Consider the following 23735-nt stretch of genomic DNA (forward strand, 5'->3'; position numbering starts at 1 on the left):
CTCATTTATTCCAGTTTTAAAATTTGGGAGGAGAGTTTATTAAACAACAGTACATTAATTTATTTTATATTTATCTTTAGGTTAAATGCAATGTGATTGAATCAAACCCCTCTCTTTTAGCCTTTTATTAAACTGATAGCTCTGTTTAGATTTTATCCTTTCAGAAGTTGCTTATTGACCCAGGAATATCCAAAACTTTTTTTTTAAGAAGATGTTGGGGGTAGGAGTTTATTAATTAATTTATTTATTTTTGCTGTGTTCGGTCTTCGTTTCTGTGCGTGGGCTTTTTCTAGTTGTGGCAAGCGGGGGCCACCATTCATCACGGTGTGCAGGCCTCTCTTGTTGCGGAGCACAGGCTCCAGACGCGTAGGCTCAGTAGTTGTGGCTCAAGGGCCTAGTTGCTCTGCGGCATGTGGGATCCTCCCAGACCAGGGCTCGAACCCATGTCCCCTGCATTGGCAGACAGATTCTCAACCACTGTGCCACCAGGGAAGCCCCTATCCAAAACTTTTGATTTATTGCATGGCATGTTTTAAAAAATTGAGATCACAGATTTCCCTAAATACCTTTAGCAAACCAATGCCACTTTGTTTTTTTTTTTTTGCCTTCGTACCTACAGTAATGTAAATTATTGGTTTAAAAAGTAAAAAAAAAAAAAAAAAAAAAAAATCTTCCAATTCTAGAAAGGAGTTTTTGTGCATACTGGAGATAATTGCCTAGATCCCTGAATGAAATTCACTATAGAGTATATTTCCTCTATTTTTAATGAGGCTGTATAAGAAAAATTATGCATCTATGCTTTTTGTAAAATAACTCTTGAAATCACTGACCCTTGCTTTATAATAGTCCTCTTAAATTCAGACTTAGGAAGAATATTTTCTTATCCAAAGAACTGATTTGTTTCCTTTTTAGGAGATCTTGGGAACATCACATTTTCTTTTCTACCTTGACTGCTAGGAAACTCAGAGCTAGGTCTGGTGCTCAAATGAAGTTGTTTCCTAAGTTCTTCAATAAGGTTTTGTTTTGTTTTGGTTTTTTTCATATCCACTTTTTAATTGATTGGCAGCTGAAGTTTTCTGGGCCTTTTTTTTTTCTTTTTTAAATTTTTTATTACCAGCCCCTCAATTTCCTTTCTAGAAGTAGTTGAGTATATAAATAATAAAGGAATATATAGCATGACATTTTGGTTGGATCAGTAATTTTCTAGGAATAGAGCCCATTAAAACTGGGGACTCTGGTCAGACCTGTCTTGGTACATTAATTTTGCATCTCTGGGACCAGAAGCCGGGGCAGGACTTATCTAAAAATTAGGAGGAATTGGAAACAAAGGTCTTTTTACCAAAGAATTTATAGAGGCCTCAAACTCTCAGGGTGACAGTGAGGGCATCAAACTACATGGTACCAAAGTTCCTTTAAACTCTAATATTCTATGCTTCCTAATGCAAAAGGACGTTGAGATAGGTTAAGAAGTATTTTTTTCAGAACATATTCCATAGTTGGAGAGATAATAATAATAATTATAGTTATATGATAATAAAAATGAGTTAATCCTAAGAACAGGTTTTGTTTGTTTGATTGAAGAATTCATTACTCAACAAGTCTTTGTGAACACCTGCCTTATGCCAGGCACCATGCCAAGCACCTGGGTGGATAGAGAGTTAGCAAAAGGAACATGGTCCCTGCCTTCATGGGGTTTCCAGCTAAGTAGAAGACACACAAACACATGCCAGAATAAATGAAACAATATGTTTATAACTAAAAGCTGCTATTGGGTGTAAAGGAAAAGTGTAATAGGTATGACAGGCTTATGGAGTTGCTAAATTTAATCAGGTATGAAAATGTGGTTCTGGGCCAGGGCTGGTTAGCTGGGCACAATCCTTCTGTCTTTCGAAGGTCTGTTGTCCCTCGGTCTACACTGAGAATTCCTATCAATGGTGCTGTTTGATTGGCCCATAACTACTGTGAACCTTGGAAATTTCAGCTCCATCAATACTCCTGAGCCTTTTAGCTTCACTGTGAAAGGAGCAAGAGCACATTAGTTCTTCATAGATTTCTCTACAAACTATCAGTTTTCTGTCTTAACAGAAGCACCTGAACAGCGAGCTAGCTTGCTTGAGGAAGGACTATGGTTTCGTATTGTAATTGGATTTGACGTATCACTGATGCTTGGTGATTTGGCATTCCTGTTAAGCATTCCTGCATTCCTTTAACAACCAATTGTTGAGTGCCCTGAATATATATAAGATCCTTAAAGTAAATGTATTTTAGTTCATGGCCCAGTTTGTACATATGGCTGTAATTAGTAATATTTTGCATGGCCAAACCAAAAGTTGGTAGATTTTCCTTTTTTAATCTCTTGCCTCCTATTTATAATCAGGACCAGTGGTTACAGCCTTTGATTCAACTCCCGAACAGTTGTGGTTTCCCCCTTCCGTCCTTTCTGACCATTCCCCCACTTACAGCTTCTTGTCTTGCCACTTACCCAGACCCTGCACCCCAGTCCTAACTGAGGGCTCACCAGTCCCTGAGAATGCTTGTTGCAGCGTGTTATACATCTGTGTTTCTGTGCATGTCCTTACCTCTGTTTTCTCCCATTTTTTAATTTCTTACCAGACACAAGTTTACTAGAGGTAAAAAAGAAAAAAGAAAAGGAAAGAAAATTAGTTAAGCGAGTATCTTAAGTACAAGTCGAGGTCTGAGAGACAAACAAATTTGGTGACGTTATCCCTCAGGGTTAATGAGGAGTGGCTTTCCAGCCCTGCAAGTTTCACTTTACCATGAAATGTTGCATTAGTAGGAATTAAATTATAATTTTTTTTGGTTATGTACCTAAACTGAATTTAATATTTTGACTCCAGATCAATTATTTTCCTTTTAATAAAGAAGTATACTTAGAAAAACCTATTTTGTGTATCTCAGAAACACAGTAGGAGAAAACAGATTTCATTTTCTTCCATCCTCCAAATCTTCAGATTTGTTCTTGGTCCCTGTGCTGAACCATTTAGGCAATAACATTCCATAAATTCTAATCTCATAAATGAATTCTGTAGCCAGTTTTCCCTTCATTCCCAGCTTCCTTTAGACTTGTCAAAAAAACAGGAACAAGTGCACCATCTTATCGATGGAAAGTAAATGATGAGAAAGTTGGCCAAGATGGTGCCAGATTACTGTCTTTCTGGATTGTGAGAATTCCCTGGAGGCAGAAACATGGCCTGTTCTCACCTTTGGGAGTTGTACTTCCAGATTGTGCTCAGAGAATAGGAATTTTTACCCTAATACTGAACATAGTTTTATTTTAATCCTTCCCAGGGCAATTCTTAGAAATAATTTTTTGGGAGTAATGGCTAGGGAGTAGTATGAGAACATCTTATCTTAGATATTTTATTAATCGTTCTAAAAGCTCATAAAGAAAACATTTTTTCAATTGGAGAAGATATTTTCATTCATTTATTTCTCCCCCCCAGGGGGCTTTATGTCTCTAATAGTAAGTGAAATTTGTAAAGTATTTGCATGTATAGGGTTTCATTTGATCTATGAGTCGAGCCTGTCATAAAGTAAGAGAAAGAGAGATTATGGGAATCTTAAAGACAAGGTCAAACAACTAATAGTTGGCAGACCTGGATTTAGAATGCAGTTCTTGGATCTCCTGGTCCAGTGCTCCTCCTATACAACTATGTCTCTAATGCAAGGACTCTTCTCTTGCAATGCCCAGTGGTGACTTCTGGGGCGTGCTCTTTCTGCTACCTTTTCTCTTCAGGTTATACAAAAATATGAAACAAAACAACCCCACATCCTCAGAGTTGCGTAAATCCCCTCTGGTACTTCTCTGTTGTATAGTGGTATCTTGCTTAGATGGAAGAGTAGAGTGCCCTTTATAGCTTGGCACTTCCCAACACTTGGAGAATTTAGATTCTTAAAGAAGCTCTGCCCACTGTTTACCTTTGAACATTTAAAGACACAACTTGAACACAGGAAGTTCTTCAACATGGTTGCACCATGATTTCAACACAACAATATGCAACTATGCACTGGCTTTTGGCCCAAGAAGTTGGCGGTTGACTTCTTGGAAGAGGGTTGGTTTGTCAAGAGAAAGGTTTGGATTTAGATATTCACTTGGAGAATGAATGAAACTATGATAAGATATGCTTAAGGAATTGTTCTGTTTAAAAAAAAAAATCTGGGCTTCCCTGGTGGCGTAGTGGTTGAGGGTCTGCCTGCCAGTGCAGGGGATACGGGTTCGAGCCCTGGTCTGGGAAGATCCCACATGCCGCGGAGCAACTAGGCCCATGAGCCACAACTGCTGAGCCTGCACGTCTGGAGTTTGTGCTCCACAACAAGAGAGGCCGCGACAGTGAGAGGCCCGCGCACCGCGATGAAGAGTGGCCCCCGCTCGCGGCAACTAGAGAAAGCCCACGCACGGAAATGAAGACCCAACACAGGCAAAAATTAAAAAAAAAAAGAAATCTGGCTGTTTTTTTCCTGAGAAATCCACAGTACAGGTTTTAGAACGTTATACGCTCTTCTGCCTATCTTTTTCTTATCAAGGATAAGCTTCAGCCGTAAGCCAGGTTTTATCGTTGAAAAACCCAGGTGGGAGCTGTGGTAGAAGGTCCCCCTTTGGATTTTAATGGTGGTGCATTCCACAGCTCCATCCCCAAGGAGCTGTAGCTCCAGTGAGTTGTAATGTAAGATGGTATAAACACGAACATATGTTGTGTACACTGCATGAGCTTGGGGCCTTCCAGGTGCTTTTTCCTGGAGCTTTGTTTTTGCATCATATGCTGATGCTTGTCACGTTCCCTCTCATAATGCTCAATTAGAGCCAGGCTGTGCTATTGGCCGAGAAATCACCTTGGGTGTCCTTTCTTACAGATTCTTGCATCCTGTGGAGGTAGAAGGGATTTTCAGCTCAGGGGAAGAGTAGATCCTGCGGTGCCAGTCCCACAGTCTGTGGGAGTTTGTCCCTCTTCGCAGCTGACAGCATTGCGGAAGTCCCTATGGGACAATAACAGAAACCCTTATTAGCCAATGGTGTTGTTGGAATAAAATCTCCCCACTGAAGTGTCTTGGTCCCAGGCTATAATGTTACCCCTTGATTCCCTCTGCATCTTTACCACTTTTATTACAGCTGAACACACGCTCCTCATTAGTACTCTGGGTGATATGGGGAATCAGTGTGCTGGAAATTATGTGGAATAGGTACCAGATGTTTGTGTCAACTTGGTATGCATTGGTGTTTAGAATGCTTAAGGATCCCATTTATTAAATGTGAAAATTACTTACTATACCTTCCCCTAAACAATAACTCTCCCCCTCCCCAACCCCCAATATTTTTCTCTGTGTTGCATGAGGTGTGATATTAATTTCTTTGGGGACAGATTAAATTTAATGTGTGTGCAGCAAATGCATCTGTTCCCAAATGCTTTGTCTGCATTTTGTCAAGTCTGAGGGCTGGCCTGCAGCCAGTGGGGATGTGGGGCTCTGTAACTGAGACTGGAATGCTATTTTGCAGCTAAAGGATATAATGAAAGGGTGAGTCCGTTTACATTTTTTTCTTTAAGTGGAACTGGGAAGTTAGACATTCATGTTATAGCCAGACCTTAGGAACATTTCCCATGTGTGCAGATAAGCAAGCATTAGTGAGAAAGAGGAAGACAGTTGGTAAAATGAGAAATGAGCTTGTGCTTTCTCATTAAATTTATGAAGTCTTTTAAGTCAACCAAAAAGGTTGCAAGTGTGAACCAAGCAGTTTATTTCATTATATTTTATTTTATTAGACATGAATTAATGTCTGTGTTTGGCTAAGGCATTGGCCTGTTCATCAAGTCCTGAGGTGAAGGACCGGAGAATGCAGGGTAGAAGCAGGCAGTGCCTTGTCATGGGAAGAACTTGGATCTGGAGTCTGAGAGACCCCAGATTCGAATCCCACCCTGCCACTTACTGATGGTATGTGACCTTTGGTAAGTTGCTTAACCTCTCTGAGGCCCGGTTTCCACCACTGTAAAGTGGGAGTTTTAGCACAATCTTTACAGTGGTGTTATGAGGATTAGAAACAATTTGTACACAGCATGTGGCTCAGAGAAGGTGCATGATAACTGTTTTCATGAAGAATTAAACCCTCTCTTATCACAGGGGTCCCACCATATGCTTCACAGTGTTCCTCCAGGTGGCCCAGCTGCTGAACAGAGGGCCCTGCTTGGTGAAGGAGGCCACTTGGTCAGGGCCACCTGGTGAGTTTCTCACCACAGGGTTTACTTGAATTTGTGCTGCCTTCAGAGCAGTAAACGTTTTTACTCAATAGAAGTAGCATCTTATAGATGAATAGGGGCTGTGTGTCTCTCCTGGTGGCAAGGAGGGTGTACTGAGCAGGAAAAACAGAGTATGACTTAAGTTGGATTCTTTTGGGAATTACCCCCAAAGAATTCTGGACAGGCCATGTACTAGATATCTGGAATAAACAGAAATATGCAGATTGGGAGACAACAGTGAGGAACATCTCTGGGGGTGTGTTACTGTCAGGAAGCACTTTACTGAAATATTCACCCAGTTCTGTGGCTTGCAGCAATTTACTTAGAGTGGGAATAATATCTGTTCTACCCACTTTACAGAATTTCTATAAAATGCTTTTTAATGATAAAGTACAATGCAAGGTTAACAGGAGTGTTGCTTATGAATATTGTTACTTTCAGCCAGCATTTCTTTTTTTTTTTTTTTGGCTGTGTTGGGTCTTCACTGCTGCCCGTGGGCTTTTCTCTAGTTCTGTGGCTTGCAGCAATTTACTTAGAGTGGGAATAATATCTGTTCTACCCACTTTACAGAATTTCTATAAAATGCTTTTTAATGATAAAGTACAATGCAAGGTTAACAGGAGTGTTGCTTATGAATATTGTTACTTTCAGCCAGCATTTCTTTTTTTTTTTTTTTTGGCTGTGTTGGGTCTTCACTGCTGCCCGTGGGCTTTTCTCTAGTTGCGGTGAGCGGGGGCTACTCTTCATTGCGGTGCACGGGCTTCTCACTGAGGTGGCTTCTCTTGTTGCGGAGCACGGGCTCTAGAGCGCAGGCTCAGTAGTTGTGACACACGGGCTTAGTTGCTCCGCGGCATGTGGGATCTTCCCGGACCAGGGCTCACACCTGTGTCCCATGTATTGGCAGGCGGATTCTTAACCACTGCGCCACCAGGGAAGTCCCTCAGCCAGCATTTCTTTCCGCTATCATCTGTGCCCTGTTGATTCTTACTGTGGTAAAGTAGCTTTTGCTGTGCCACTCAGCACCATCACCAGAGCATGTGCTCACTTGCCTCTGGAGTGTGGGGGAGAGTTTGCTCAGGGGAGGAAGGGCTGTGGGTTTCTAGCAGTGGCCACAAGAGAAACTCCCAGCCCTCTGAGGCTGTCAGTGAGAGCCTACACTAGCAGAGCTCACAGGTCACAAAAGTGAGGACATGAGTCAGATAGGGTTTCGGAGCATGTTTTCCTGGTTTCTGAGCCTTTGTGACTGTGAGGTACTGTACTTGGGCCCTATTGTGGTCATGTGAGAGTCATGGCCACCTGCCTATTTCAGGCTTGTGTGGTAGAGCCTGGGGAGGGGAATCAACTCTTCCCAGGTGGAAGCTCTTCTAACTGGAGTTGGATCTGGCATTGTGTGGGCAGCCCGTTGTGGACACCACCATGAGGCCAGTGGGGAAGGATGGGAGACCGGTTTCTGGAGGCAGGCCGTGGCTGCAGGAGAGGGGCAGGAGGGCCTGGGGGCTGACCCAGGGGGTGGCAGGATGAGGCCGGGGGTGTGCTGTGCTATGGGAGAGGGAGGATTGTTATGCCACCTGGTGAGAAGGATATTGCCAGACCGTGTTTGGCACGAGAGGACAAAAACAGGTTTGCATTTCCTGCCTTCTGTGACATTTGAGGGTGGGGAAGCCCTGATGAAGACTTGATTCTTAGCAACCAAAAACGTCACCTCCTTCAGCTCATGATCGATGTTTTTCGCTTTACCATAAGATCGAAGCTTTGGCTACTAGGTAAAGAGTTGAAGGAAGAACTCTAAGATAGAGTCTCCTATTGGTATGAAATCCTTTGCACATGGATCACCTCATTGTTCTTTCCCTTTTCCTCTGTTACTCCCTTCCGTCATTAATATTTGAGTGCATACTGTGTGCCAGACATTATGCTGGGCTAAGGGATACAGCAAAAACCAGAATGACTGGGTTCCTTTCTTTTGTGGTATTTGTAGTCTTTGGGTGTATGCAGACGTTAAACAAATAATTGCACAAATAATTATATAAGTATAACTACATGAAGTGCAGTGAAGAGAAATAGTGCGAAAAATGTATATCTAATATTGTAAAAGAGGTAAGAGAAGCTTCCTTGAGAGATCTGAGTAGGAGTTCATCACACCAAGGCAGAGGAAAGGGATAGGAATGGTAGGGAAAGTGTTGCTGAAAGAAACCTTGTATGTGCAGGTCCTGGTGGGAAGAAGGTTGAAGTAAAATAAAGCCTGTATATTAATTAAGGCAGGTCAAGCTGTAAGTGTCAGAAAACTCAAAATAATATTGGCTTGAATAAGAGAAAAGTTACATGTGTTTCATATTTAAAAAAAAGAAAAACGAAAAACAGTCCAGAGCTAATTCAACAGCTCCATGTTCATCACGACCCAGGCAACTTCTGTCTTATTGCTTTGCCTGACTCAGCATGTTGCTTCCATCTTATGGCCTAAAATGACTGCTTTAGTTCTGTTCATCACATCTGTATTCCAACCAGCAGGAAGGAGGAAAGGGCCGAAGAACACAACTCCTTCCTTTCTTAAGAAACTTCTTAGAAATTGCATGTATCACCTCTGGTTACATCTTATTCGCCAGAATTTCATCACATGGCCATACCTAGCTGCAAGCATTAGCTAGAACTTCCAGTACAATGTTGAAAAGGAGTTATGAGAGGGAATGTCCTTGTCTTGTTGATCTTAGTGATCTTGATCGTAGTGAGAAAGCTTTTCGTTTCTCACCATTAAGTACAACATGAGCTGTGAGATTGTTTGTACACGTTCTTTAGAAGTTCCCATCTGTTTCTAATTTGCTGAGTTTTTTTAATCATGAATGTCTGTTAGATTTTGTAAAATGCTTTTTCTCTTTTATTGATATGATCATGTGATTTTTCTTCTTTAGCCAGTTAGCGAGATAGATTATGTTAATTTATTTTTAAATGTTGCATACCTAGGATAAACCCCCCTTGATTGTGGTGTTTAATTCCTTGTATACATTGTTGGATTCGATTTGCTAATATTTTGTTGAGAATTTTTGCACCTATGTTTACAAGAGATATTGGTCTATAGTTTTCTTGCAATGTCTAGCTCTGGTATTAGGGTAATGAGTTAAAATGAGTTAGGAAGTATTTGTTCCACTGTTATCTTCTGAAAGAGATTGTAGAGAATTGGTATAATTTCTTCCTGAAATGTTCAGTAGAATTCACCAGTGAGCCCATCTGGGCCTAACATTATTATTATTATTTTTTTTTTAATTGAAGTATAGTTGCTTTACAGTGTTGTGTTAGTTTCTGCTGTACAGCAAAGCGAATCATTTATTCATATACATACACATATATCCACTCTTTTTTAGATTCTTTTCCCATATAAGTCATTACAGAATATTCAATACAGTTCTCTGTGCTTTATAGTAGGTCCTTATTAGTTATCTATTTTATATATAGTAGTGTGTATATGTCAATCCCAATTTCCCAATTTATCCCCCTTTTCCCCCCTGGTAACCATAATTTTGTTTTCTACATCTGTGACTTTATTTCTGTTTTGTAAATAAGTTCATTTGTGCCTTTTTTTTTTTTAGATTCCATATATGTGATATAAGTGATATCATATGATATTTGTCTTTCTCTATCTGACTTACTTCACTCAGTATGACAATCTCTAGGTCCATCCATGTTGCTGCAAATGGCATTATTTTGTTCTGGGCCCAACATTTTTTAATGAAAACTTTCACTTTACAGAGATACTAGCCCTGGAGGCAGGTCTGAGTCTGAGGCCTTGAGCGACTGGGGCAAGCTTAGAAGGGTTACTTAAGTTCATTGAACCCACTTTCCTGTTCTTTACAATAAGGATAATACTACCTCCTTATGGTGGTATTGAAAGGATGTATAGCACCTAGCACTGCCCAGCCTCTACTGAGCACTTAATGGGAGCTATTTATTTACTTACTTATTACTTACTTGCTTACTTTCTTTACTTACTTACTAGACCAGACTGACATTGTGTGTTGAACTGTTGAAGGCACCATGTCTTATATACCCTTGGAAGATGGGGTAGATAGTTCCTGGTTTTTTTCCTTTTTCCTTTCCTTCCTTTCCTTCCCTTCCCTTCCCCTCCCTCCCTCTTCCTTCCTTCCTTCCTTCCTTCCTTCCTTCCTTCCTTCCTTCCTTCCTTCCTTCCTTCCTTCCTTCCTTCCTTCCTTCCTTTCTGGGTCTTTTTGCCTTCAGGATGTATTAATCATATGTTGAACTTTTTTCTTTTCTAAACTTGGAGAACAAAAAATTCATAAGGCACCTCAACAACCAACACTACTCTAGTGTGTCTGATGGTCAGGGATACTCTATACCGAGCATATTTAAACATTGACCCCAGTGGGTCTCTGTAAAGTACAGCTCTTCTGTCACTTGATCAGAGTGAGCCTTGTACATTGCTTTCTCTTTTTTTTTTGACCTTGGACTGACTTGTATAACACATGGCTGGAGCTGCAGCCCATAAAGTGGGGGTCTGCCCTGTCTTAGACTCTGGTAGGACAGAGAACAGACACTCTTAAGGCGAAGAGTGCCCATTTTCAGTGCTGGGGGCATCCCCTCTCTGATTCCCTCCCCCTTTGGGTAAGACCTTATCCTCTGGTTTGTTGCCAGTGAGTTTTGCTCTCGCCCAGTGTGGAGATGAGCAGTGTGGTGACTTAAGGAAGACCCTAATGGATGATGGTGGTATTTAAGGAGGAGGGCAAGTCAAGCAGATTGCAAGCCTTTTGCAGATGTGTTTTAGGTGGAACTATAGTCAAGTCAGAGCTTTGTACATACATACAAAAATGGAACTGAAAAATATTTTTATTTGTGCTTAATTTGTGATAATGGGAAATTCATGGCAGGAGGCTGTGGAACCAATTCAGAAGGGTTTCCCAGTGTTGGTAGCAATAGCCGCAGCAAGTCGCCAGGGTCGATTAGGAGTAGGAGACTTCTGGAGCTCTGGGCTGTGAAATATCTCACTGTGACTGGTGTAGGCAGGAGGAGAGGGTGGGGGCACCTGCTCATACTGTCTGCCGTGCTTGGGGAATTCAGGGAATCATGCGTCCAGTACCTCCTGACTTTGCTGCCGTGACATCTTCCTTTACCACCTCTGTTTCTCAGAAAGCAGCTGGGCACAGGAGAGCAATACAGAGGGTGGCAGTGATTATTTGAGAAGGTACATACTTCATTTCAGATAACAGTTGATAACTGTTATCAACCTAGATAATTTCCATGAGTTCTGAAATAGACTTGCACACCAGGTGGGGTGTCTGTGTACAGCACAGCAGTGGGGATACAGGATTGTCTGGTTTGAACTGTGTTTGCATTTTAGACCGGGGCTAATCCCGGAGAGTATTTTTATTATGTAGAAGTCAGGAAGAACTACTTGGAGTGCATTCAGGTCTTCTATCGGGTTCCATTTGGAAGGTCGGGGTTTAGGATGCTGTATGTTCAAGTCCCAGTCTCCTCAGCTAATTGAGGACAACACCAAGCTTACAGAGGTATGTGAGGTTTAAGTATAGCTGAGTCCTTTTTATTTCTGGATGTCCTTCCCTATCAGTTCAGCTAATGGATGTCACACCACTGTAGCAATTGTTTCCCGTATTAGCTCCTTACAGCCAAATCCAAGTCCCCAGAATGGGGCCCTCATCACTGATCAGAGAGGGGACAGTTTTTTCTTTAAGCTCAATGATTCATTTAATAAATATTTTGGGGGCATTTCCTACATGTGAGGCACTGTGATGGGTGCTGAGGATACAAAGAGAGTAACCCACAGCTGTCAGGGAGGTCCCACTGGACTGGCAAAGACGGACATATACACTGGTGGTTACAGTGTAGAAAATGAAACAGCCGAGACAGGCAGAGGAATTATAGGAGCACAGAGGAAGTGCACCTTCCTCAGCTTGGGATGTTCGTTTTGGGGGTAGAGGTAGAGCGGATGAGGAATTTGGGAAAAGGAGACAAGCTTGAATAAAGACATAGAGTGAGAAACATCATGGTATGTTTTGAGACATTTAAGCCATGTGGGGTTCCTGGAGGCAGACGGCTTAGGCTGGAGAGCTAGGAAGGGGCTAGATCAAGAAAGGCCTTCATGTGCCAGGTGAAGGAGCGCAGACCAGCAGTTCTCAAGGGATGGGACATAACTGCAGGGCTGGGCGGGGCAGGTCTTTGCATCTGGAATAACCATTCAGTTGAGGACCACCCTGGGTTAGGTGAACCATGTCTGTATGGAAGGCAGCTCGGAGAGCTTGAGACCAGAGGCTCCTTTCAGGAAGATCTGCAGTTGTCTAGGGACGGAGACAGTGAGGGCTGCAGGAAGTAGAGATGGGGAGGAAAGGATGGATTTCAGATTTAAGTTCTGATTGCTTAGAGGAAGGGAGAATGAGGAAGCACGTGCCAAGCATGCCCAGGGTTCTACGTTTTCTATCTGAGGCTCTGCTCATATCCTACGTCTCTTGGGAGGGTCTTTCTGACCTCTCTCAAACTTTGCTCTACAACTCTGGCCCCAGTTGCCTCTGCTCATGGCCTCTTGCTTTTGTATGTTCGTAAGATTGTTTTGCTTTCCCTAAGAAGGGGAAGCACTTAAAAAGGTAGAAGGTGCATCTTATACCTTTTTGGGTGCAATTTTAGGTGTCTAATATTTATGCATAATATCATTGGGGCTTTCCACAACTTATTCTATTTATCTCTGGTTTTCTTCGAAGAGGGGAAGGAAGAATTGAACACAGATGTCAAATGCGAGCTTTCCTCCATCCAGAGGAATACATTCGTGGCTTGTGTGTCCAAAAGGGAATTTAATCAAATACACATCAAAAGCATCCAAAGGGAATTTAAGAGATTGGGATTTTACAAGAATAGACTAGCTTTTTTGCCATTTAGTTCTGGAAACAACGTACCTGGAAGGGCACCTCTGGTGGGTTGGCAGTGGCTTGTATATGCAGAACAATTTAATCATGGCACAATTAATTGCTGATTCTGAGGGGTTCATGTTTGTGATTCCCTCTGCAGGTCCAGAGCCCAGCTCCCAGTGTGAACTGTCGCCTGTCAATGCCTCCCATCCAGTCCAGGCCTTGATGGAGAGCTTCACCGTCTTGTCGGGATGTGCCAGCAGGGGGACGGTGGGGCTGCCCCAGGAGGTGCACGTCCTGAACCTCCGCACTGCCGACCAGGGGCCCGGCCAGCCACAGAGAGAGGTAGGCGCAGGTGCCAGCTTTCTACCCACTGCCCCTAGGAATTTGTAAAGACATTTTTCTGGATGAAGAGTCCTTTTCTTCCTTTCTGGGTTTAACGAGGATGCTCATGTATGAACATAAGTGGGGAGGAGGACACAAAGTACACTCAAGAGACAGAGAAGGATTTCAGCTAATCCAGAAGGATTGCTCTCTGGACTGGGCAACTCTAAGACTTCTCTCTGGAGAGATTTTTCAGCTTTTCAACTTTCCTGGTCCCCCTCCCCGCCTCATAGTGGAAAGAATGTTCTTAAGAATTTCATTTTTAAAACATGGTTGTGAAAAAACAAAATAAGGTGCCATTTCTCTATTATTGTAAAATGTCTTTCTCATCTTCTCCTGTGCCCTGTCTTTCATCTTTCTTTGTTTTGTCTTGTGGACCTATTGCTCCTGCAGGATGAGTCAGAGGAAACAGAAACACTCTGGAGTAAGGATGGTGGTACCTTGTATGCGCATGAAAGCGCTGGGGGTGGGTAGCTCCTTATGTTATCCAGGCAGCTTCTTGAAGACTGTGGTGGTCTTGGTGGTGGTGATGATGACCCAGGCTCATAGTGACTCAGTATTTCCTCTATCCTCAGCCCTGTTTGAAGCATTCATACACTTATTCCATGAAGTCCTATTACTACCCTCAATTTACAGGTGACAGGTGCAATGGTAACTCACTTGCCCAAGGTCATTACCATAAGAGAGAAATGGCCTCCTCTTACTTGTGGCTCAGAAATGACCTGGGTTGTGGATAATGGTCCCCCTGCTTCTTTTAAGATAACACACAGTTGTCATTCTTTCTGTTTCTAAGCTTCTGTGTCAGAAATGTTATCACTCAAGTATTATCTCTCCAGGAAGAGAGAAACCACAATAAACCATGATCACAGTGAAGTGTAGAAAAACTAATACAGAGCAGAATTTATCTTTGAGCTTTCTTCTGGTCAGGAAAGTTAATTTCCAGAACTGTTTGTTTATATGCCTCAACCACTCTTCTTTTTGGGGGTGTGGGGGGGTGGGTAGGAATAGGAGAGGCGAGGTGTCCAGAAGGAAAAGCAAACTGATTTTAATCTTGTGAAAGTGTGCAGAGTTGGCTCATTTCAAAGACAAATCATCTAACCTTTCCAGCTACATTGGAAATTATTGTTAATACTCTTGGTTGCTTGCCATTGTTGCTGCAACACATATTTCAGGTCGGATTTCTTTATCCCAGTAATGCGTCTTTAATTCTTAACTTATGAGGGAGAATTTGGGTGGAAGGGAAAGGAAGGGAGGAGGAAGTGCAGTTCCTATGAAGCCTTGCTGACTCCAGCAATTCTTTAGAAGCAATAATTACTCATATTATATATGCTCTCTCAGAAGAACCAAGAAAGAAAAGCAAGTCCGAGCGATTACAGAAGCGGCAGAAATTCTGCATGCTAAATTGTGCGGTACTGTTGTTGATTCTGAAAATAGATTCACATAAGACTACTGAAGCAAAAGAAAAATACCTCAAGGAATGACAGCAGAGCTCTCCCACACTTATATTGACTGTGTTAGATCAAAATAGACATGACTGTACTGAAGATATGGAAAATTAGCTGGCATCAAGGGACGTCGTACGTTCAGTGAAGAAGTAAAGAAAGTGGGCCTATGGGGGATAGTCTCTAAAACTTGTTTAAAAACCTGAACAATTAAGTATCTCATGTTCTTCACGTGTGACTCTGGAGATACAGGACTGCAGCCATGCCAACAGCTTTTAAAAATCATTTGAACTATATGACCCGGCAGTTCCACACCTAAGTGTATACGCAAGAGAAAGGAAAACATATGTCCACATAAAAAGATGTCCACGATTGTTCACAGCAGCATTATTCATAATAGCTAAAAAGTGGGAACAACCTGAATGCCCATCAGCTGATGAATGGATAAATGAAATGTGATACATATATCCATACAATGGAATGTTATTCAGCAATAAAAAGGAGTGAAATACTGATACATGCTGCAACGTGGATGAACCTTGAAAACGTTACGCTGAGTGAAAGAAGTCAGACACAAAAGACACGTGCTGTCCGGAGTAGACAAATTTATAGAGATAGAAAGTAAACTGGTGGTTGTTTAGGGCTGAAGAGCAAAAGAGAGACGTGGGGGCTGACTTTATGAGTACAGAGTTTCTTTTGGGGGGACAGAAATGTTCTAAAATTAAATTATAATGATGGTTCCACAGTTGAATATGAATATAGTAAATACCATTGATAAATGTCAATAAATGTGACTAACCAAAAACCATTGAGTTGTACTTTTAATGGGTGAATTTTATGGCATGTGGATTTTATCTCAGTAAAGCTGTTAAAAAACTAATTCAACCTGTCAGTATATTAATCACCCATAAAATTTACGTTAACTATATCCACTTTAAAAAAAAAAAAAAAAACTAGGATTGCTTCCTCTTCCAACCTAAACCCATTCAACTCCTTCTGATATTCTCAGTGGATAACTTGATTTTTATAGATATGCTATTAGATATGGTCTGTGCTAAAAATCACAGCCAGTCAGTTCTGGAGGTAATAGTGGGAGGACCACTAGTGGGAGGCAGCCTTTGTGCATGTCTCTACGAAATATTAAGGGCAAATATTTTTCAAGATGAAATGATAAATGTTGTTGCTTATAAATTAGAAAAGAATGCCCTACTGGCTCCAAGCCATAATTACTTTGACTCTTATGACCGAAGTCGTTGTTTTTCATGATGTCCTCCTTAAATGTGAGGGAATTACTAAATCAACCCTATCCCCACTCCCTGCGCCCTCCGGCTTGTTTTGGTGCAGGATTAGCATTAAGATCTATTATAAATCATCCCTTCTCTAACATTTTACTAAATTCCTACCTCCTGGGCGCCTTAAGCTTCCTCAGCTGAGGAGAGGCTGCTGCTTTTCCTGTGTGGAGGAGGTGACAGAGCCTACACCTGGAAGTAATAACCTCAGCAGGTTGACAAGATTTGGGGAAACAGTTATACTTAATTAGACAAACAATTTTATAGGCCAGCAGAGAATTTGTATCAGAAACATACTTGCTACAATAATGTATACAAAGCCCCCTGTGGCAAAGCATGGTTTTGCCATTGACTTCCCTGCTGGGTTCTCATCAGGACAGCACAGACCTGTAGTTGTTTTTTTCTTTTTTTCTTTTTTTTTTTTTTTTGTAGTTGTATTTTTCATGAGACCACACCTCTCATTTGTAATCATTGGTTTTGGAAACAACAGTCCTGGAAGTGAACCGGAAACTGGAAAAAGACTCTGGCGACAGAGGAGGGCAGAAGAGGGTAAACAGCCCTTAGAGACCAACTTTGTCTTTTAGAATAAGTGGGGAGATATCATCGGTTTCACGCTATGAAAACCAGCTGCCTGTGCCCTTTAACTTCAAGGTAAAATGTCCCGCCCCTCCCTCACTTCCTGCCCCTACTCTTTTCTGACCACCGCTCCATCCCCTACCTCTACCCCTGAGTTCTGTCCCTCTGGGTGTTTCCTGATTCCTGAGAAGGGTTGTAGCACCACCAGAGGCTTGTTTACAGTAACATACGTTCATTAGTTGCTGGAATGGCAACAATTTTGTTTTTGATCCTCTAATTTTTATTGTGACCTGCTTTTTCGGGGCGATGTTTCTTTTCTATTTCCCATCTATCTAACTGCTCACTTATTATGAAAAGCCCTTAGTTAGCAGTACATATGTGTATAACAGATATGGGCGTTTAAATTTATGTATTTGTTTTGACATTGAAGAAGCGACTGTTAATGGGCGTGCCAAGCCAGTGACTGGCTGTAGGGGTGGAGTGAGGATCTGGGAGGATCCATTGTCATGGGAAAGGGGCCAGGTTTAATAACTTTATCCTCACCCTTAAGAAAGCTCAGAACCCTCCATTCTTGTATGTATTTACTTATTCTCTGCTTCATTCCAAAAAGGGATTTGGGATGGGCTTACAACAATAGACATACCAAGAGTGTAAGCAGAAAAGCAAAATGAGGACAAAAGAGAAGTGCAGTTTGTTAGCCATATGGGTTATGTGGTAGGTACGACTGAGTTTGAAATTTGGCTCCAGGCTTCTTGGCAGTCAGGGCCAAATGGGATATGTGCTTAATCACACATGTGGCTCCAAGTTACTTTTCTTTGGTACCTTCTCTGAGGACTGTGGCATACAATTGTTCCTTTCCTGGTTCTGTTTGAGGGTGGGAGAGACCACAGTTGGGAGAAAGAGAAGGAAGTAAACACATCTAAATGCTAACAGTTCTGGTTGCCTCTTAACAGCTCCCGTAGGCCCCAAATAACCGTTAACAGTGACCAGAGTGGTGGTGAGGTGCCAGCTGTGGGCCAGCCACCTGCCCGGCACCTGTGCCGTCTCCGCCCATCCTCACTGTCAGCTGGAAAGGGAGGGAGGCCTAGGGAGGTTCACGGCAGACCCTGGGGCATGCAGCCCACCTCTGAGCCCGTGTGTGACTCTGCAGTCCAAGGTTTTCCCACACGTCAGCCCACTTCCCTTTCACGTTTAGCTCTGACCTTGCTCCCAGCTATGAAACCTGCCACCCTGTCTCACTTGGCTCTACCTGTTCCATAAAGCAGCAGATCTCTCACCGAAGGTTTGGGTTTCCTGCACAGGCTTGTGATAGCTCTTTCTGATGCTCAGAGTTCCTTTTTGTTCCCTTCCTTGTGGCTCTGGGGCAGTAGTGAGGGTGGTTTTTTTGTGTGGCATTGTCTCTTTTTTCCTTTCTGACTTAGAAGATTATTACGTCAAGTGTCAGTAATTATAAAATGCAGGACTAAGCTCAGGAGCCCTTGTACTCTACGTGGCTGTTAATCCTACACTAAATGTCACCTCCCATCTGTTTTTCCCAGTTGATCATTTTCCTCCCCCCACCACCACCCCAAATAAAGCTTTCAACTGCCTCCACAAAAAGTAACTCACCTGTCTTTTGCTAGTAATCCATGACTTGTAACCAAACTTGCTTGAACTGTGTGACAAGGGAGAACAAACACATTAAGGGACTCTTCCTGCTATGCGTGAAATGCAGGACCTTCAGTGTGTGGACTTTGCCATCTGATTTGACATCTCTTTTGCTTACTTTGAGGAATCTTGCAGTTCAGGGATTAAACATTTTGGAGAGCCCTACTACCTACCTGCTTACCTATTTATCTATCTGTCGTCTTTCCCGTTTCCACAATATTAGTAGGTTGACAACTTCTCTCTTTTTGTTCCCCTCCCGGTCAGTTATTAAAATATAATGGAACAGTTCAGGGGTAGGGGGAATGAGTGTGTGTCTTAGCTTTACCCGTCACAACTAAAAGAACTGATAAAAAATGTCAAGACTGGTTTTTTGGAGAGTATACACAGGAGAGCAGAAATATCAAATGAACACTAGCACACTAGTTACCTTCCTTCTCTTATCTGGGACATTTTCCCCTCTACTGTTATTCATGAATGACTTCCCAGTGCTAGCCCTGTGTATATGTTGGGGAAAAAACCTCAAACAAACTCAAGGCTATTTATATTTCAGAGACCTTGTGTGCAGCGTGTGCTAATAAGCAAGCGTCACAGTAAACTCCTCACACACAGACACTTATACTGATGAAATTCAGTTACTAAACAAACACCTTCCATGTGTAAACACTGCCTGGTGTTTGTTTAAATGGAAGTTGTTTTGGAAATCACCCCAGGCTGACAGGTAAGGTTATTTTTGAACTGGCCATTTTGTCACAGACCTACAGCAGATTTATGAGAAAGTTACACCGATAACGAGGGTCACATTTCTCTAAAGGCATTCACCTCTCTTTCTCTCTCTTTCCCTTTTTCTTTCTGTCTCTCCTCTTCCCTCTCCCTCTCCCTTTCTTCTCTCCTCTCTCCCTTCCTCTTTCCCTCTCTCCCCTCCTCCTCCCTTCCCCCATTCGTTTGACTGTTGTTCTGAAATTATTTCATTAACTTGAAAGGCCACCGAACCTGGCTCTTACATAGGACTGGAGGCCCTAAATGAATAGGACAGTCACATCATTTAAAGCGAGTTGCCACTTCACTTGAAGATACTCCGTGCAGGTTAAATGATGACACCCTGCTGCGCAGTATGAAGGTGCCAGGCCAGGACGGGACAGAGGAGCAGTCAGGCCGTGGGGTGGGGCTCGCCAGGCCTCTAGACCTCCAGCTGCTGTTTCCACAGAAGGCAATGCAGGCCGGGTAGAACTGGCCACGCTAGTCATTGATGGTTTCTAACACGTTGGGGCAAGATATTCAATCTGAAGCTACAGCTGACTTTCAAATGAGAACTCTCCAAAAACCCAGTCTTGGAATCTTAGAAAGAAGTGAAAGCAGAAATCAGAGCGATAATAGTAAACATCGAGATATAGCAAACAAATTAGGACACAAGAAGAAGTGAAGAAGTTATAACGTTCCTACCAACATACTGGTTAGCCATGTGGCTTAAACTTTGCCATGTATCACAGTAACATTGCCCTGGGAAAGCATGCCCCCTGCCCCACAGAAGGACTGAGCCTGGTTGAACTCTGCCATTTTAGCATGAGGTAATGCCAGTTACGTTCTTTGCTGGCTGGGAGCTGACAGACTGAAAGAGCCTCTCTCGTTATTGCCTCTTCCCCAGTCTGGAGGAGAGGCTGCCTTGACTCCTTCTAATATTTGTCCAGCAGCAGCATTTTCCAACCAGTGTGGTGTTTGTCTTTATGGAGGTTAGGGTTACAACCCTGATCCATACTGTTGTTGCCATGGTAACTTCTCTTGACTTTTAAAAGATTGTATAATTCCCAAAACTGTCATTAGAAAACGTTTCTAACATTTTCTAGGAGCACCCTCCACATTTGAAAATGTGACTTTTTGGAGAGTATTTTTAAAAAGCAACAGACCAAAGTAAGGAGCGGGTGTGCAAATTTGAGACCCCGATGTGCCGATTGGGCAAAGGCCCAGTTTGTGTTGCAGAGTACCCAGATATCCAACTTGTATTTTCTTGTTTCCATTGCTGATTTGCTATCTTGACATTTTATTTGAGAATGTCAATTTACTTGCTAATACCTCTGATTTAAATGCCCAAATTCTGCAGAAGAATTTTTTACTTTCAAGAGTCCCACTCCTCACTGTTTTCTAAATATTTCTGTGAGAATTAGACACGTTTAATTATTTTACTTTCCTTTCTCCCACAGTGAAGAGGCCGTGTATGAACTTGGCCCTGCTGATCGCCTCTCTGTACTATCTTGTTTCTCTTTTCCTCGCCTATCGCACACCTTGAATGAGTGAGTCTTTGTGTCCTGCCTTTCCCTTCTTTCCTCTCTGCAGCCTGACTTCTGCTCTCCTGAACTTGTCTCTGGAGATGCTCTTTTGACTCAACTCATAGGATGCTGGGACTGGAGAGGTGCCCTCGAGACAACCTAGTCCTAACCACCTTGTAGGGCCAGGGAGTGAAGCGATGACTTATTCACCGTCAAACAAGAATTGGTGCCAGTGCTGGACTGGACCCCAGGGACCCTGACTCCTATCGCAGAGTTCTTTCTACCGCCTAGCCTTTCCCCACTCTTACCTCTCCTCGGCTCCTTTTTCTGTGCCCCTTTTTCTGGCATCTCTCTCTGGGTTTCAGGATATTACCTTAGCTTGCTTCTCCTTCTACCTTTCCATGTGTTTTTCTGTTTCTTTCCCAACTGGTCTTTCTTCCTTCTCAGGGGTCTTGACTGAAGTGCAGTCCTTGGCCCTTGTTTTCCCCTGCCTACTCTCCCTGAGGTGGCTTGTTTGTTCTCCGGATTTGGGTTGTCACCTCCATGCCAGCAACTCCCAAAACTCTCTCCAGGGTCTCCAAAGCACCCTGCCTCTCATGTCTAGAGGGCTGACTTCAGCCCTGTCACTTCCCAAGCATGTGACTCTGGGGGAGTTACTTAATTCTCTGAGCCCCAGTTGCCTCATCTGTAAAATGGAGATGATAGTAGTTTTTTAGAGGGTTCACTGAGGATTGAGAGACATCTCTATGGCCCTCCTAGGGCTGGCATGTGTGCCTGGCATACAATAAACAGTCAAACACTGGCTGTTTTCTTATCTCTAAAATTGACTATAAGAACCTTTCTAAGCCAGTCTTCTCCTTACCCCCATGCTGGTTTACCAGTCCAACTTCCCTGTCCCATCAATGGCACTGCTACCATCTGTCTGGGGACTTTTGAACCGTTCACTCAAACCCTGTATTTGGTCAGTCACCAAGTTTTATTGACATTCCTCTGGAATTTCCTGAGTTTCTACACTCCTCTCCACTTACCTGCAGCTCCTTAACCAGTCTCCTGGGACTGGTGCCTTCAGCGTTAGGCCCTGATTCTTTTAGTTCAGCTTGTGGACCACTTCATAAAACTGATTTTCTCTAAATAATACTCCTATAACTGATTCATTTGTCCATTCATTTACAGACTTATTCAATGAATTATTCATTGAGAACCTACTGTATACTAGGTGGACACTCTGCTGGATTCCTACTCATCTTTATGTCTTCAGCACTTATTGGGGGTTGAGGGAGAATAAATTTAATACAGTGTGACAAATAATATGACCATTATTTGTCATAAAATTAACAGAAGTTTGCAGGAGCCCAACAGAGGGAGTGGTAACTCTATCTGCAGGGGAGGGAAGGATCCAGAAGAGAGCATTTGATGAAGGGCTTGACAGTCAAGTAGAAGTTACTGGGCAGAAGGGAAGGGAGGCTTCAACATGCACAGAGGGAAGAGCAAAACCATGTGTGGAGGAAAGTTCTTCCTTGTACATGGTGTGGCTGATGTACAGATCAGGGAGTGGCAAACTATGGCCTTTGGGCCAAATCCTGCCTGTTGCCCGTTTTTGTATGTATGTCATTTACATACCATAAAGTTCACCTGTTTAAAGCGTACAAGTCAGTGGTTTTCAGTGTATTTTATAGAGTTCTGCAACTACCACCACAATCTAACTTTAGAACATTTTTAGCACTCCCAAACTTGGTACCCATTAGCAGTCATTCCCCATTCCCCATGCTCCCACCCCTGCCCTAGGCAACCATTAATCTACTTTCTTTATAGATCTGAAATTCTGGAGATTTTTTACAAATGGAACCACACAATATGGGTGACTTTTATGACTGGCTTTCTCACTTAACGTAATGCATTTGAGATTCATCCATGCTGTAGCGTGTATTAGTTATTTCATTCCTTTTTATTCCTGAACAGTTTTCTGTTGTATGGCTATACCACATCTTGCTTATCCATTCATCAATCTGATGCCTCTTTTTGTAAATAAAGGTTTTTTTGGGGGGGGCCTAAATAAAGTTTTATTGGCACATAGCCATGCCCATTTGTTTATGTATTGTCTGTGGCCCCTTCCTCATGACAGTACAAGACTTGAGTAGGGTAACAAGACTAACAAAGCTCCAAATATTTACAGTCGGGCTACTTGCAGATAAAGCTTGCCAACCCCTGGAATAGAGGATGGGGCAGTGATGGGAACAGTGATGGGGGTGAGCTGGGGCCTGGGAGTGGAAGACGAGGCTGGAAAGGCCGAACAGGTAAGGATTTGGACTTAATCCTGCGGATCAGTGTTTCCCCAAGTGTGTGTGGGATGTGAACCCCCTGCATCTGAATCCCTTGGAAATGCTTAAGTACAGATTCCTGATCCTCACCCCTGACCTTTCAGCTGAATCTACTGCCCCACAGCTTTTTCTTAATTCCACCTGAACTTCTTTCTTACCTCTCTCAATCCTGGCCATGTTTGAAGCCCACGCGTTAAGTCTTAACTCTTCAGCAAACCCTTTCCTGATTCCTTTATCCGCCTCCATTTCCCTCTTTTCTAAATGTTGCTCTGAATTCCTCCCCCCCGCCCCTTTCAGTCTGAACTTCCGCAGAGTATGGGATTACATGTTTTCTTGTATTATTCGCTGCTGAATCACCTGTGTTAATCTTGCGCAGTCAGCTGGTGAGTGGACTTTTTTTTTTTTTTTTTTTTGTGGTACGCGGGCCTCTCACTGTTGTGGCCTCTCCCGCCGCGGAGCACAGGCTCCGGACGCACAGGCTCAGCGGCCATGGCTCACGGGCCCAGCCGCTCCGCGGCATGTGGGATCCTCCCGGACCGGGGCACGAACCCGTGTCCCCTGCATCGGCAGGCGGATTCTCAACCACTGCGCCACCAGGGAAGCCCTGAGTGGACTTCTTAAGGCCAGGAACCAAGTTGGACTCTTTTGCATTGTGATATTGGGTTTTTGCATAGTGCCGAGGACGTTGAAGTATCACTGTAAGTCTTCTTAAG

General features: G+C 42.9%; 1 protein-coding gene across 10 annotated transcripts in view; it reads left to right on the plus strand.

Moving 5' to 3' along the window:
• The window catches only part of TGFBR3 (transforming growth factor beta receptor 3), a 222653-nt gene that overhangs the window by 77488 nt on the left and 121430 nt on the right, over window positions 1–23735 (plus strand). For all 10 annotated transcript variants that reach the window (XM_055084470.1, XM_055084464.1, XM_055084467.1 and 7 more), the window contains one exon: window positions 13266–13450. In XM_055084470.1, coding sequence (XP_054940445.1) covers window positions 13266–13450 — 185 coding nt within the window. The remainder of the gene's footprint in view (window positions 1–13265; window positions 13451–23735) is intronic.

This window comes from Physeter macrocephalus, chromosome 4 (genome assembly GCF_002837175.3).
Source record: "Physeter macrocephalus isolate SW-GA chromosome 4, ASM283717v5, whole genome shotgun sequence".
Classification (NCBI taxonomy): Eukaryota; Metazoa; Chordata; class Mammalia; order Artiodactyla; family Physeteridae; genus Physeter; species Physeter macrocephalus.